The sequence below is a fragment of the Ranitomeya variabilis genome, chromosome 1 (genome assembly GCF_051348905.1).
Source record: "Ranitomeya variabilis isolate aRanVar5 chromosome 1, aRanVar5.hap1, whole genome shotgun sequence".
Lineage (NCBI taxonomy): Eukaryota > Metazoa > Chordata > Amphibia > Anura > Dendrobatidae > Ranitomeya > Ranitomeya variabilis.
Window position 1 is genome coordinate 1,052,523,100 of NC_135232.1, and position 14,451 is coordinate 1,052,537,550.

Here is a 14,451-nt window from a genome sequence, read left to right on the forward strand (position 1 = left end):
GAGTCGGAAGGTATAAATATGCTTAGTGCTAAAGTAATGCAATTTAAAAATCTGCTTCTAATGTATAATGGGTTCAGGACTTTGTAATTTTACACACAAAAATATGAGTCCAGTATATTAAAAGCCCCAGAACCTCAAAGAAACACCCATTTCTCTACCAAAGATGCACCTTGTGTTAAATGACTGATGGGCGATCCGTCCTTTAATGTTTGCTTGATGCTCCAGGAAAATCTTGTATTGTGTAGAAGCACTCTGACCAGGAACATATTAATGACATAAGTAATTAAGAAGTGTTTAAGGGTTAAAGCACTTATTATTTTTACTATTTGCATTTTAGGAAAAGAGGACCTCTATGGAACCATGAAGATGTTTCTGCGAAAAATCCAACAATTAAAAGTGCAGAGCAACTAACTGCATTTTTAAAACATGTGGTCACTGTCTTCAAGCACTGTAGGTCAGGTATGTGTCTAACCTGGGGGTAAATCCATTGGTATCTCTAGGCTTTCCTGATTTTTTTATTTTTTTTTTGTTTTTAGTAAATTACAGAGTGGGGAAAATAAGTATTTGATGCAATGCCGATTTTGCAATTTTGAGACTGTGGTCCCAGCTCTCCTCAGGTCATTGACCAGGTCCTCCCGTGTAGTTCTGGGTTGATTCATGACCTTTCTCAGAATCATCCTTACCCCACAAGGTGAGATCTTGCATGGCGCCCCAGACCGAGGAAGATTGCCAGTCATCTTGTGTTTCTTCCATTTTCTAATAATTGTGCCAGGTGTTGCTGCCTTATCACCAAGCTGCTTGCCGATTGGTCAGTAGCCCATCCCAGCCTTGTGCAGGTCTACAGTTCTGTCCCTTGTGCCCGTAGACTGCTCTTTGGTCTTAGCCATGGTGGAAAGGTTGGAGTGTGATTGACAGTGTGTGGACAGGTGTCTTTTATACAAGTAACGAGTTCAAACAGGTTAATACAGGTAATGAGTGCAGAGTAGGAGGGCTTCTTAAAGAACAACTAACAGGTCTGTGAGAGCCAGAATTCTTGCTGGTTGGTAGGTGATCAAATACTTATTTCATGGAATAAAATGCAATTTAATTTATATATTTTTATTATTATTATACATTTTTATATGAAAAGGGGGCAAATATAGACAAATACAATTAAACATGAGCAGAAAAACAAGGCATACAGGTACAGAAGGAGAGAGGACGCTGCCCGCGAGGGCTCAGTCTGCAGGTGATGGGTGAGGATACACTAGGAGAGGGTAGAGCTGGTTGTGCTGCTGGGCTGTAGGCTTGTCAGAAGAGGTGGGTCTTCAGGTTCTTTATGAAGGTTTCTATGGTAGTGAGAGTGTGTTGTGTTGTGGACGGTAGAGAGTTCCAGAGTATGGGGGAAGCACAGGAGAAGTCTTGGATGTGGTTGTGGGAAGAAGAGATGAGATGAGAGGGGAGTAGAGAAGGAGATGTTGAGAGGATCGGAGGCTGCGTGTAGGTAAGTACCGGGAGAACATGACACAGATGTATGCAGGAGACAGGTTGTGGATGGCTTTGTATATCACTGTAAAGGTTTTGAACTGGAGTCTCTGGGTGATTAGAAGCCAGTGAAGAGCTTGGCATAGGGGAGAGGCCGGGGAATAGCGGGGGGACAGGTAGATTAGTCGTGCAGCAGAGTGTAGGATGGATTGGAGTGGTGCCAGAGTGCTAGAGGGGAGGCCAGAGAGTAGGAGGTTGCAGTAGTCAAGGCAGGAGATAAGGGCATGGACTAGTGTGCATCATACAATGTGATTTTCTGTGTTTTTTTCCTTTATATTTAGTCTCTCACAGTTAAAGTGTACTTATAATAAAAATTACAGACCTCTCCATTCTTTGTAGCTGGGAAAACTTGCAAAATCGGCAGTGTATGAAATACCGGTACTTATTTTCCCCACCATAGTATCAGTCCAGTGTCAGGACTTTTTCTATAGTATCTAGTATTGGAAGACACAGGAATCATTCCCTGCCCTTTGTCCGTGATAACACGGTGCTGCAGTTATTACATGGATGGGGGTATCGCTTCTTATTTTATTTCCTTTCAGGTTTCCAGCTAGAACAACATCTGAGTGAGGTGTCCCTGCAGACGGCACTGTCTTGCTCATCTCGCCATTATGCTGGAAGGTCCTTCCAGATTTTCCGCGCCCTCAAGCAGCCTCTTTCTGCACAAACCCTTTCAGATGTCCTTTCCAGATTAGTAGAAACTGTAGGGGACGCAGGGGAGGAGGCTCAGGTAACTTGTATTTAATTTTTTTAATTATTTTTGTGATACATTAAGTTTTCTATACTATGCAACCATGGTATGTACATGGGGCTTCATCATCTGATCATACTGGAGTCGTCATCTTGTAGCTATCTAATATGATTTGTAATGAAAACCAATACTTTATATGGGTCAGAGGAGAATTTATCATTGTGTGGTGGTCAGCACCACTTTTCAGTTTACAATAAGAATTAAAAATGCTGTTTAGGACTATTGATATAGATGACCTGTCGCTGGGATAGGTCATCAATATCAGATCTGCAGGGGTCCGACAGCTGGTGTGAGGGTGATCTCTTAAAGGGAGATCTATATGATTGCTTGTACCTGACCAAATATAAGCTGAGTGCTAGCTTAGAGGCTAAGAATGTATCAGATACACAGACAGATACACACTTCCTCTCTCAGCAATGCCTTACTCACAACTGCTTTATTCTGAACAAAGGAAGATACTAAAAACAGGAAATGGGGGAGGTCTCACAACTTCTGAATAGTTAGTGTCACTCTGGTTCATTCCAACTTCATTTTCAACTTCACTTCCATATATGGTATTCAGTTGATTGTCCAATACCCAGCGACGTCTTCACATTCCAAAAGTTCCTTCCTGTGCGCTGCTGATCAGGAAACAGACTCCATCTTGCTACACCATATCTGAACTGACTTATATAAGGTTTAATAATTGATTTCATTAGACATTTTCTCCTTTACACTGGTACTCCCACTGATCATCTATTAGAGGGTCTGGTGGCCCCCAGATGTAATCAGTGCGCAGAGCTGGAACATCAGAGCTCCATGCACGGTGTACTGTCTGCTCTCAGGTTATGCAGCTCAGGTCCTTAAAATGTGATTTGGGAACGGCTACTACTCAGCATTGGTTTTTTTTTATGTATTATGTGCACTTCTGCGGCCACAAGACTGGCCAGCAGTTGGACCCTTACAGATCTAAAATTGATGACCTATCTTACGGATGTCTCCGGTACCCTAATCCTGAACATCCTCCTTTTTAATCTAAATCAAAACTTTTGTAAAGGTACCGTTACACTAAACGACTTACCAACGATCACGACCAGCGATACGACCTGGCCGTGATCATTGGTAAGTCGTTGTGTGGTCGCTGGGGAGCTGTCACACAGACAGCTCTCTCCAGCGACCAACGATCAGGGGAACGACTTCGGCATCGTTGAAACTGTCTTCAACGATGCCGAAGTCCCCCTGCAGCACCCGGGTAACCAGGGTAAACATCGGGTTACTAAGTGCAGGGCCGCGCTTAGTAACCCGATATTTACCCTGGTTACCATTGTAAAAGTTAAAAAAACAAAACAAAAAAAACCAGTACATACTCACATTCTGATGTCTGTCACGTCCCCCGGCGTCCACAGGGTTAAAACTGCTTTCGGCAGGAGCACTGTAAATGCACGCGCTGCTGCCGAGAGCTTCCTTGCACTGAATGTGTCAGCGCCGGCAGTAACAGCGGTGACGTCACCGCTGTGCTCTGCTTTACGGCCGGCGCTGACACAGTCAACCCTGTGGACTCCGGGGGATGTGACAGACATCAGAATGTGAGTATGTACTGTTTTGGTTTTTTTAACTTTTACAATGGTAACCAGGGTAAATATCGGGTTACTAAGCGTGGCCCTGCACTTAGTAACCCGATATTTACCCTGGTTACAAGTGAACACATCGCTGGATCGGCGTCACACACGCCGATCCAGCGATGACAGCGGGTGATCAGCGACCAAAAAAAGGTCCTGATCATTCCCATCGACCAACGATCTCCCAGCAGGGGCCTGATCGTTGGTCACTGTCACACATAACGAGATCGTTAGCGGGATCGTTGCTTACGTCACCAAAAGCGTGACGTTGCAATGATATCGTTAACGATATCGTTATGTGTGACTCAGCCTTAACTTAGTAAAGTTCTTATCTTGTCCTGATCTTTAGTCACACTAGATATCGTGCTTCTAAAGAACAGTCATTGTACTCTGTGTACAAGTTTATTCTGAATACTGCCTCAGAAGTTAGAGCAGCTAATGAAATTTGGTTTAGATAGAACTGTTTGTTAAATTTGTATTATTCTATAATTTTTTCCAGGGTTTTGTCATTGAGCTTCTCCTAACACTGGAGTCAGCCATAGACACACTGTCAGAAAGCATGAAGCATTATGACCTCCTGTCTGTCCTTGCTCAGTAAGTCTGGATTTATTTTTATATTTTTTCAGATTATGATTTTAAGTCATATTTATCTATAATAAAGGCCATTTCGATTCATACATGTATTTAATATATTGCATTTTAGGACGTCCAACCATGAACCGATGATGGGCAATAAGAATGCTCTGAACCGGAAGAGCACCGGCCAGCTGAACCTAAGCACAAGTCCTTTAAGTAGTGGGAACTTTATGGCTTATTGCAACAACGCAAGAAGCAATTCTTTGCGGCTAAGCTTAATGGCTGACCGTAGAGGAGACCGGCGTCGAAGTAACACACTGGATATAATGGATGGCAGGATAAATCACGGGGGCAGCCTAGCAAGGACTAGAAGCCTCTCCTCCCTTCGAGAGGGAGGAGTGCATGATCTGCAGCCAACTACTGATCCAACCAACCTAATGGCCACCATTTTCTGGATAGCCGCGTCCTTGCTGGAATCGGACTACGAGTATGAGTACTTACTTGCATTGAAGCTACTCAACAAGCTGCTTACTCACATGCCTCTGGATAAATCTGAGAGCCGAGAGAAGATTGAGACTGTGCAGGACAAACTCAAATGGAATAACTTTCCGGGTCTTCAGCAACTCTTCTTGAAGGGTTTTACCTCTGTGTCCACCCAGGAAATGACCGTGCATCTCCTCAGCAAACTCATCACCATCTCCAAACATACACTGGTGGACCCTGCCATGCTGGCCGGTAAGGGGCAAAATTCTCACTTGTCTGGAGTGCACAGTTTATAGTATATACACATTGCAGGGTGAATTTAGTAGATGATTATAGCAATGTGAAAAGTAAGTAGTACTGCATGGATTACAAAATCCACATCAGTCCCTGGATGAACGACACCTGTCTAGTGATCGAGGATTATTGCTATTATACTTATGGAAGGCATTCAGATCCTTTCTTATAATTTTGTGAATTATCCTGACCACCTTTCCCAACAAAGACTTTCGTAATCTCACTGCTCTTGCAGTAAAGATACGACTTGTACATTCGGGTGGAAACCCTCTGCCTCGATATAATTACAGTCCACGTTGTAGAAAATACTTCAAACAGATATTCCAAGGTGCAGTCATAATTTGCGTAATCTGTGTAAGAAGCAGAACAAATCTGTGCACTTTTTTTGAAATGCTCCTTCTGACCCATTATTAAAACACTATTCAATCCAGGTTTCTTTACAGAGCTCCCCATGCTCCCCCAAAAAATAACAGCTGATACACACCCAGTCTCAGGTATTGGTATGGGTGTTTAGAGCAGACTCGGGACCTGAGGCCACGTCACATCGGCAAGTGTCGGCGGTATGCTACAGCCAGCAGTAACCGGAGCTAGCGCTCAGCTTTGGTGATTACCAGCTTAGATGCTGCTGTCAGTCTCTAACTGCGCCATTTAAACCGTTCCTTTACTAGTGCACGTCCGAACATGATCCAATTTCAGATGCTGCACATCTCGTATCTTCACAGCATAGACAATTGCCTTCAGATGACCCCAAAGATAAAAGTCTAAGGGGGTCAGATCGGGAGACCTTGGTGGCCATTCAACTGGCCCACGACGCCCAATCCACTTTCCAGGAAACTGTTCATGTAGGAATGCTCGGACCTGACACCCATAATGTGGTGGTGCACCATCTTAGGTGTCAGGTCCGAGCATTCCTTCATTAAGTTTCCTGGAAAGTGGATTGGTCGTCGTGGGCCAGTTGAATGGCCACCAAGGTCTCCCGATCTGACCCCCTTAGACTTTTATCTTTGGGGTCATCTCAAGGCAATTGTCTATGCTGTGAAGATACGAGATGTGCAGCATCTGAAACAACGGATACTGGAAGCCTGTGCTAGCATTACTTCTGCAGTGTTGCTATCAGTGTGTCAAGAGTGGGAGAAGAGGGTTGCACTGACAATCCAACACAATGGGCAGCACTTTGAACACATTTTATAAGTGGTCATAAACTTGTAAAATAACTCAAAAAAGTATTAAGTTATGTTAAAACCAAGCACACCATTGTTTTTCTTGTGAAATTCTCAATAAGTTTGATGTGTCACATGACCCTCTTTCCATTGAAAAAAAAGTTGGATCCAAAATGGCCGACTTCAAAAAGGCCGCCATGGTCACCACCCATCTTGAAAAGTTTCCCCTCTCCCATATACTAATGTGCCACAAACAGGAAGTTGATATCACCAACCATTCCCATTTTATTTAGGTGTATCCATATAAATGGTCCACCCTGTATAACTCACCTGGTTGGGAAGGCTTTTAAAGACCTTGCACATTTTTGTTAATTTTTACAAATTGGAAAAAAAAATCAGCAACAAACATTAGTTTTATATTAATAAACTGTTGATTGTGATAGATATTGTCACCAAAACATGATTGAAATTTACAATTGCAGCAGCCATTGCTGCTGGCCTTTGGCAGAATGGATCAGTGATGAGCCAAGGTTCTGGGATAAGGTGTTATCTGAGAATGCTCGAATACCATGTGCGAGTCCCCGCGGCTGCATGTCTCCCAGCTGTTGGCCACAACACATGTGGGGATTGTCTAACAGTGAATCCCTGCATGTGTTGCTGCTGTCAAACAGCCATGAGACATGCAGCCGCGGGAACTCAAACATATTTTTCGAACACGCCGAAGTCACTTGGTTAGCACATGAGCATGACACCTTAACACCTTACCCGAGCATGTTCACTAATCACTTGGCATCTATATCGTGCCTATATCTGTGCCGTACCGTCATCGGGAAGCTTGCTGACAACTGTAAGTGCTAGAACACCCAGGTTACAGCATGCTCTTGTGGGCAGGAGCCAGGAAGGATTATTCCTTTTGATATAGTTCATAGTAATAATAAAAATGAAGTTTCTTCGAGCTTTTTGCTATATTTGTGTTGAAAATAAAATTACTGTGTGTTTTACTTACAGGGTTTCCTCTAAACATCTTGTGCTTATTGCCTCATCTAATTCAACACTTTGACAACCCGACGTCTTTCTGTAAAGAAACTGCAGACAGAATAGCCAAGGTAGGTTCCTTCTAGATGAGCCTTACTTTTACAGACCATTGTGGTCATCATGAAGGTTGACTATACGCATTAGGCCTCTTTCACACTTCCGTCTTTCAGCTCCCGTCACAATCCGTCGATTTTTGAGAATGCAGGATCCTGCATTTCTCATAGACTTGTATTAGCGACGGATTATGACGGATGGCCATCCGTTTCATCCGTCGTGCTCTGGATCCTGCGTAAAAAAAGGTCAGTCGGGCAGAGAAAACGTTCAGAGGAACGTTTTTTCTGCATGTTGGAAAGTCGGTCAGCGATGCATCCTGCGCTGCCCGTCACTGGCTGCAATGGAAGCCTATGGGCGCAGGATGCGTCGCTGCCTGTGAAAAGCATGAATCCAGCGACGGGTCCTGTCTTTTCAAACTGAGCATGCGTGGAAGAATCCGTCAGGGAAATTCTCTCTCTCTCGCTCGCTCTCTTTCTCTTGTTACTATTGATGCTGCCTATGCAGCATCAATAGTAACAAGATATAATGTTAAAAATAATTTAAAAAATCGCAATATTCTCACCTACCGACGTTCTCGCGCAGCGTCACCGATGCTCCCGGCAGCTAGCGTTCCTAGTAATACATTGAGAAATCTCACGAGACGTCGGTAGGTGAGAATACTGCGATTTTTATTTTTTTTTTAACCTGGTTTGTGTTGTGTATGCCGTTTCGAAGACCGCTGCGAAGACTCATACACAACAGGTGCACATAGCCTTGACGGGTCCGTCAGAAAGACGGGCCCAGTGCACACGTTTTCCACAATCTGCACAGGATCCGTCATTTCAACGTCTTGACGGATCCCGTGCAGATTTGGAAGACGGAGGTGTGAAAGAAGCCTTAGGGTAACATCTTTTAGAACTGCGTATTTTGGCTTTGAGTTTTCCCTTCTGTAGGATCGGGGGCACCATACCGCCCAAAATCACTTATGTTTCATACTTCACTTCAATTATGTGGTAGAAACTTGTAAAATGAGCTCCCATGTCATGACCTGCTCACTGTCCTCATGGTCCTAATAAATGAATGCATCATTTTTGTGTTGTAGGTTTGTGCCGAGGAGAAGTCAGCCACATTAACCAACCTGGCACATATGATGAGTCTGTACAGCACGCACAGCTACTCCCGAGACTGCTCCAATTGGATTAATGTTGTGTGCCGCTACCTACATGACTCCTTTTCAGATATCACCTTCAGTCTGGTCACCTATCTTGCTGAGGTGAGTGAGACCCACATAATATTACCGTTATATAAAGGCTTTTGTTTCATTATAAATTGTTAAAATTGCAAATGGTTAAAAACAAGCATCTTTGTGATTTACGCTCTCCAAAAATCCTCTCCGTATGAAGAATGGAGGGAGTTATTTTTTTGTTTTGATACCTAGGTTACCGACCACCTCTGCAGTTGTAGCAGTGGCCAGTCACCTAGGCAAGGAGCGCAGCACTTACAAGCTCATTGCTTTTGAGTTTTTTCAGCACTGCTTTGAAGTATTTGGCCTGTTTCACTACCCCTTGAAATGTAGCTTTTCTCTTTCGGTAATATCCATTCTTTATTATTACTGTTAGAATTCACAGAAAAAGTGGGAAAAAAAAATCTAACAGTTGAATATATTGAAGTATGAACTGCTACATTTCTTTGCACTCTGTGGATGCATGTAATTATTACTAAGTGTTTGATGTACTTGGTTTCGATCGTTCTTCTGGGGCCATTTTGGCCATGTTCACACAGATTTTCCAGGAGTTTTTTGAGCAGAAACTCAAGTGGAAATTGCAGTTAAAATTTTCCTCAAAAATTGAAAAATCCTCATAAAATTTGAGTTTCTGCTTAGTGTGCACATAGCCTTAGGGACATTGGCTTCAGCCTGTAGAGCTGGGGCAAGCGACCTGCAGCACTCCAGCTCTTCTAAGACTACAATTACCAGTATGCATCAGAAGCCTGAAAAAGTCAGGGTGTGCTGGGAGTTGTAGCTTCACAACCTCATGAGTGTGCAGGATGCTAACCCTTAGTGTGGACTAGTGAAGATCCACAAATTCATGCTCATCTGAGCACTTGTGCCAATGACTTTTGCTTTCAGGGTAGCAGTCGGGTAATGAGGGTCTAAACAGCCGGGATAGTTATACGGTCATTGTCCTGTTGGTAATTTGGCTGTTTGCTGTATCAGAATGTTAATGTAGAAGTATTTTCTAATGAGATTCATTCTATTAGAATTAGTAATGTGGTATGTTTTCCTGTGTACCTAGTATTAGAGACTAATATGTGACTTTGCCTTTTCGATCACTACATCTCTCTGTTGTTCCAGCTCCTGGAGAAAGGCCTGGCCAGCATGCAGCAGTCACTGCTGCAGATCATCTACAGCCTGCTCAGCCACATCGACCTCTCGGCTGCTCCAGTAAAGCAGTTTAACCTGGAAATCATAAAAATCATAGGGAAATATGTGCAGGTGAGCAGTGCTTGGCCTGTCGCAAGCCTCTGTGTAGTCCTTGGCTCGTCGCAAGCCTCTGTGTAGACCTTGGCTCGTCGCAAGCCTCTGTGTAGACCTTGGCTCGTCGCAATCCTCTGTGTAGTCCTTGGCTTGTTGCAATCCTCTGTGTAGTCCTTGGCTTGTTGCAGTCCTCTTGAGTCCAAGGCTCATCGCAGTCTTCGCTGCAGTCCTTGACTCATCGCACTCCTCGGTGTAGTCCTTGCCTCGTCGCAGTCCTCCGTGCAGTCTTTGTCTCGTCGCTGTCTTGCAGGTGGTCCTTCACAGTCTTCCGTGCCATCCTTGGCTCGTTGCAGTCCTCCATGCCATCCTTCTCTGCTCACAGTCCTCTGTGCCGTCCTTCTCTTGTCGCAGTCGTCTGTGCCGTCCTTCTCTCATCGCAGTCCTCTGTGCCGTCCTTCTCTCATCGCAGTCCTCTGTGCCATCCTTCTCTCATCACAGTCCTCTGTGCCATCCTTCTCTCATCGCAGTCCTCTGTGCCGTCCTTCTCTCATCGCAGTCCTCTGTGCTGTCCTTCTCTCATCGCAGTCCTCTGTGCCGTCCTTCTCTCATCGCAGTCCTCTGTGCCGTCCTTCTCTCGTCACAGTCCTCTGTGCCGTCCTTCTCTCATCGCAGTCCTCTGTGCCATCCTTCTCTCATCGCAGTCCTCTGTGCCGTCCTTCTCTCATCGCAGTCCTCTGTGCTGTCCTTCTCTCATCGCAGTCCTCTGTGCCGTCCTTCTCTCATCGCAGTCCTCTGTGCCGTCCTTCTCTCGTCACAGTCCTCTGTGCCGTCCTTCTCTCATCGCAGTCCTCTGTGCCGTCCTTCTCTCATCGCAGTCCTCTGTGCCATCCTTCTCTCATCACAGTCCTCTGTGCCATCCTTCTCTCATCGCAGTCCTCTGTGCCGTCCTTCTCTCATCGCAGTCCTCTGTGCTGTCCTTCTCTCATCGCAGTCCTCTGTGCCGTCCTTCTCTCATCGCAGTCCTCTGTGCCGTCCTTCTCTCGTCACAGTCCTCTGTGCCGTCCTTCTCTCATCGCAGTCCTCTGTGCCGTCCTTCTCTCATCGCAGTCCTCTGTGCCGTCCTTCTCTCATCGCAGTCCTCTGTGCTGTCCTTCTCTCATCGCAGTCCTCTGTGCCGTCCTTCTCTCATCGCAGTCCTCTGTGCCGTCCTTCTCTCGTCACAGTCCTCTGTGCCGTCCTTCTCTCATCGCAGTCCTCTGTGCCATCCTTCTCTCATCGCAGTCCTCTGTGCCGTCCTTCTCTCATCGCAGTCCTCTGTGCTGTCCTTCTCTCATCGCGGTCCTATGTGTCGTCCTTCTCTCATCACAGTCCTCTGTGCCGTCCATCTCTCATCGCAGTCCTCTGTGCCGTCCATCTCTCGTCGCAGTCCTATGTGTCGTCCTTCTCTCATCGCAGTCCTCTGTGCCGTCCTTCTCTCATCGCGGTCCTATGTGTCGTCCTTCTCTCATCACAGTCCTCTGTGCCGTCCATCTCTCATCGCAGTCCTCTGTGTCGTCCTTCTCTCATCACAGTCCTCTGTGCCGTCCATCTCTCATCGCAGTCCTCTGTGCCGTCCTTCTCTCATCGCAGTCCTCTGTGCTGTCCTTCTCTCATCGCGGTCCTATGTGTCGTCCTTCTCTCATCACAGTCCTCTGTGCCGTCCATCTCTCATCGCAGTCCTCTGTGCCGTCCATCTCTCGTCGCAGTCCTATGTGTCGTCCTTCTCTCATCGCAGTCCTCTGTGCCGTCCATCTCTCATCGCAGTCCTCTGTGCCGTCCTTCTCTCGTCGCAGTCCTTCTCGCTGTCCTTTCCTCGTCAATGGTCACATATTATTAGTCTTCATGTAGAACAAAATCCGCCTTTGGCAGTCTTCCACTGTGGATTCACGGGAAGCTTTGTGACTGCCGTGTGAATGCTCTTTTTAGGCTAGTGTCAGCTTACGTTTGTGGGTGTAACGTGGTTCACCGCACAGTACGTCCCCATTGCACTTACCATTCCTGTGATTCTCCGTATTGTCCGCTCCGTACTCCTGCCTCACCTATGTGATGCTGAACAACTGCTCGCCGTAATTCATGTTTCCTCCTTAGGACAGAGACCTCGGCCCCTGAGTGAGGAGCTGGTTTGTGTCAGATTTTAATGTCATTTACATAATGTACCCAATGTGCCAAGTGTTCACTTTATTACTTCTTCCATAAAAGCCAGACTTTTTATGACTTCTTTTTACATTCCAATTTCCTGCTTTGACAGCAATGTTTCTTTTTTGGGCTGATGGAAAAAAAAAACCTGCATTATAGATCTGAAACCTTTATGAGATGGCCTGCAGCATGCATCCGACTTGTCTTTGTGCTTGGCTAGGAATACTAAAAGGAAAATCGGGCCAGCATTGCCGTGCCTGCGACACTTTTTGGCTGTATGCCTTCGTGCAGCCTCATCTGGCAAAAATGCCTGACAGCCACGGTTCACACAGAGACTGTGAGTGTGTGAAATAGTGAGAGGAATGACCGTAAAAACACTCCTGTCTTTGCTGCCTTAGACCTGCTCACACGGCATTCGGCAGTGTATTAATGTCTCCATTCTGGCCTTCCGCCTGAAAACCCGAATTTCAGCACAAAGCCTGAATCTTTGCTCCTTTCTGGCAGTGTAAACTGTTCTTATTCTTTTTGTTCATCTGACGAAACGGCCACCAAACAGAAGGCGGCACAAGTAGAACCCAATAATTCATACCTTGGATTCCTTTTGCTTTATTCTTTCAATGGCTCCATTAAGGAAATGCCTGAATCCCATTTTTTGGAATTCAAAAAGAAGCCGCAGACGGAGAGATTTACGCATTGCCAAACACAGTGTGAACCGGCCCTAAGGGTTTTACATGGAGCCATTGGGAAAAGAATTCCTGGAGCAGGCCCAAGTTAAAAATAAAAAACATTGCCAGTTTATGCCTGCCATCTCATCCAGCCTGTTGTATAAATGCCCCTATAAATGGCCGGCAGGCATTCAGAAGAAAGCTCATGCCCCATCTTAAGCCCGTGTAACCATGACGTACGAGCAAAGCACTGATTGGAATATAATTTTTGATGCCATTATCGTTTTCGAGAGCATATCTCCCCATGTAAACGGCACTTCCAGTAATATGCTGTATGGGGAAAGAAGGATCATTGTAAACATTTTTCTGTCCCCATATAGATATGTGAGTGCATATAAATGGGCCGCAATATATGTAGTCAATAATTGCTCATTTACGGGCAGAAATTTGCTTGGATTACTGAGCCTTAATCATGCTTTTGGCTTCTTTCCCCTTCTTGGTGCTGCCATTGGCTAGTGTATGTTTTTCTTCATGTATAGCATTCTACAGTTGACATTTGATTTTTTTTTTTTATTTTTTTTTTTAATAATACCTTTTGTGTTCCCCAACAGAGTGCGTATTGGAGAGAAGCACTGAATATCCTAAAACTTGTGGTGTCTCGCTCTGCCAGCCTGGTTGTGCCAAATGATGCCCCTAAATCCTATGGAGATTTAGGCTCGCCCGAAATCTCTTTTGCAAAAATATTTAACTGCGCCTCAAAGGAGCTTCCAGGAAAAACATTGGATTTTCATTTTGACATATCGGAGGTGAGAAATATTTTACTGGTCAGTTGTCAGATCGAGTGATGCATATTGCTGTAAATTATAACAGATCATACAGCGTGTGCTTATTGCCGGTTATTAAGCCCTAATGATTATGAGAACCCTATGTGATAGTGGGAATGACTATTGAGCCCTAATGATTGTGATTGTGGGAACGACTATTGAGCCCTAATGATTGTGATTGTGGGAATGACTATTGAGCCCTAATGATTTTGGGAACCCTATGGGATTGTGGAAATGACTATTGAGCCCTAATGATTTTGGGAACCCTATGGGATTGTGGGAATGACTATTGAGCCCTAATGATTGTGATTGTGGGAACGACTATTGAGCCCTAATGATTATGGGAACCCTATGTGATTGTGGGAATGACTATTGAGCCCTAATGATTATGGGAACACTATGCGATTGTGGGAATGGCTATTGAGCCCTAATGATTATAGGAACCCTATGTGATTGTGGGAATGGCTATTGAGCCCTAATGATTATGGGAACCCTTACCTGGAGCACTGGAAATGTATTGGGCTATTTTTCCATTTCCCTATGCTCCCACGGTGTTAGATGATGAATATTTCATGCAATGATTTCGGCCAGTATTAGGTTCTCCCAGATCACCCATCAATAAAGACTTTTCCCCACATTCCTCTAAGTGATATTGTTCTTATACATTCCTGTTTTTCAATGTAGACACCCATAATCGGGCAGAAATATGGAGACCAGCATAGTGCAGCTGGAAGAAATGGAAAGCCAAAAGTCATCGCTGTGACGCGCAGCACATCATCGACGTCTTCTGGATCCAACTCCAATGCGCTGGTCCCTGTTAGCTGGAAGAGGCCGCAGCTATCGCAGGTACCAGAATC

General features: G+C 45.1%; 1 protein-coding gene across 14 annotated transcripts in view; it reads left to right on the forward strand.

The window, feature by feature from the left end:
- FRYL (FRY like transcription coactivator) overlaps positions 1 to 14,451 on the forward strand; it is a 332,520-nt gene that overhangs the window by 283,242 nt on the left and 34,827 nt on the right. For all 14 annotated transcript variants that reach the window (XM_077279795.1, XM_077279798.1, XM_077279794.1 and 11 more), the window contains 9 exons: positions 338 to 459; positions 2,067 to 2,254; positions 4,373 to 4,467; positions 4,577 to 5,184; positions 7,395 to 7,492; positions 8,557 to 8,727; positions 9,808 to 9,948; positions 13,382 to 13,576; positions 14,279 to 14,440. In XM_077279795.1, coding sequence (XP_077135910.1) covers positions 338 to 459; positions 2,067 to 2,254; positions 4,373 to 4,467; positions 4,577 to 5,184; positions 7,395 to 7,492; positions 8,557 to 8,727; positions 9,808 to 9,948; positions 13,382 to 13,576; positions 14,279 to 14,440 — 1,780 coding nt within the window. The remainder of the gene's footprint in view (positions 1 to 337; positions 460 to 2,066; positions 2,255 to 4,372; positions 4,468 to 4,576; positions 5,185 to 7,394; positions 7,493 to 8,556; positions 8,728 to 9,807; positions 9,949 to 13,381; positions 13,577 to 14,278; positions 14,441 to 14,451) is intronic.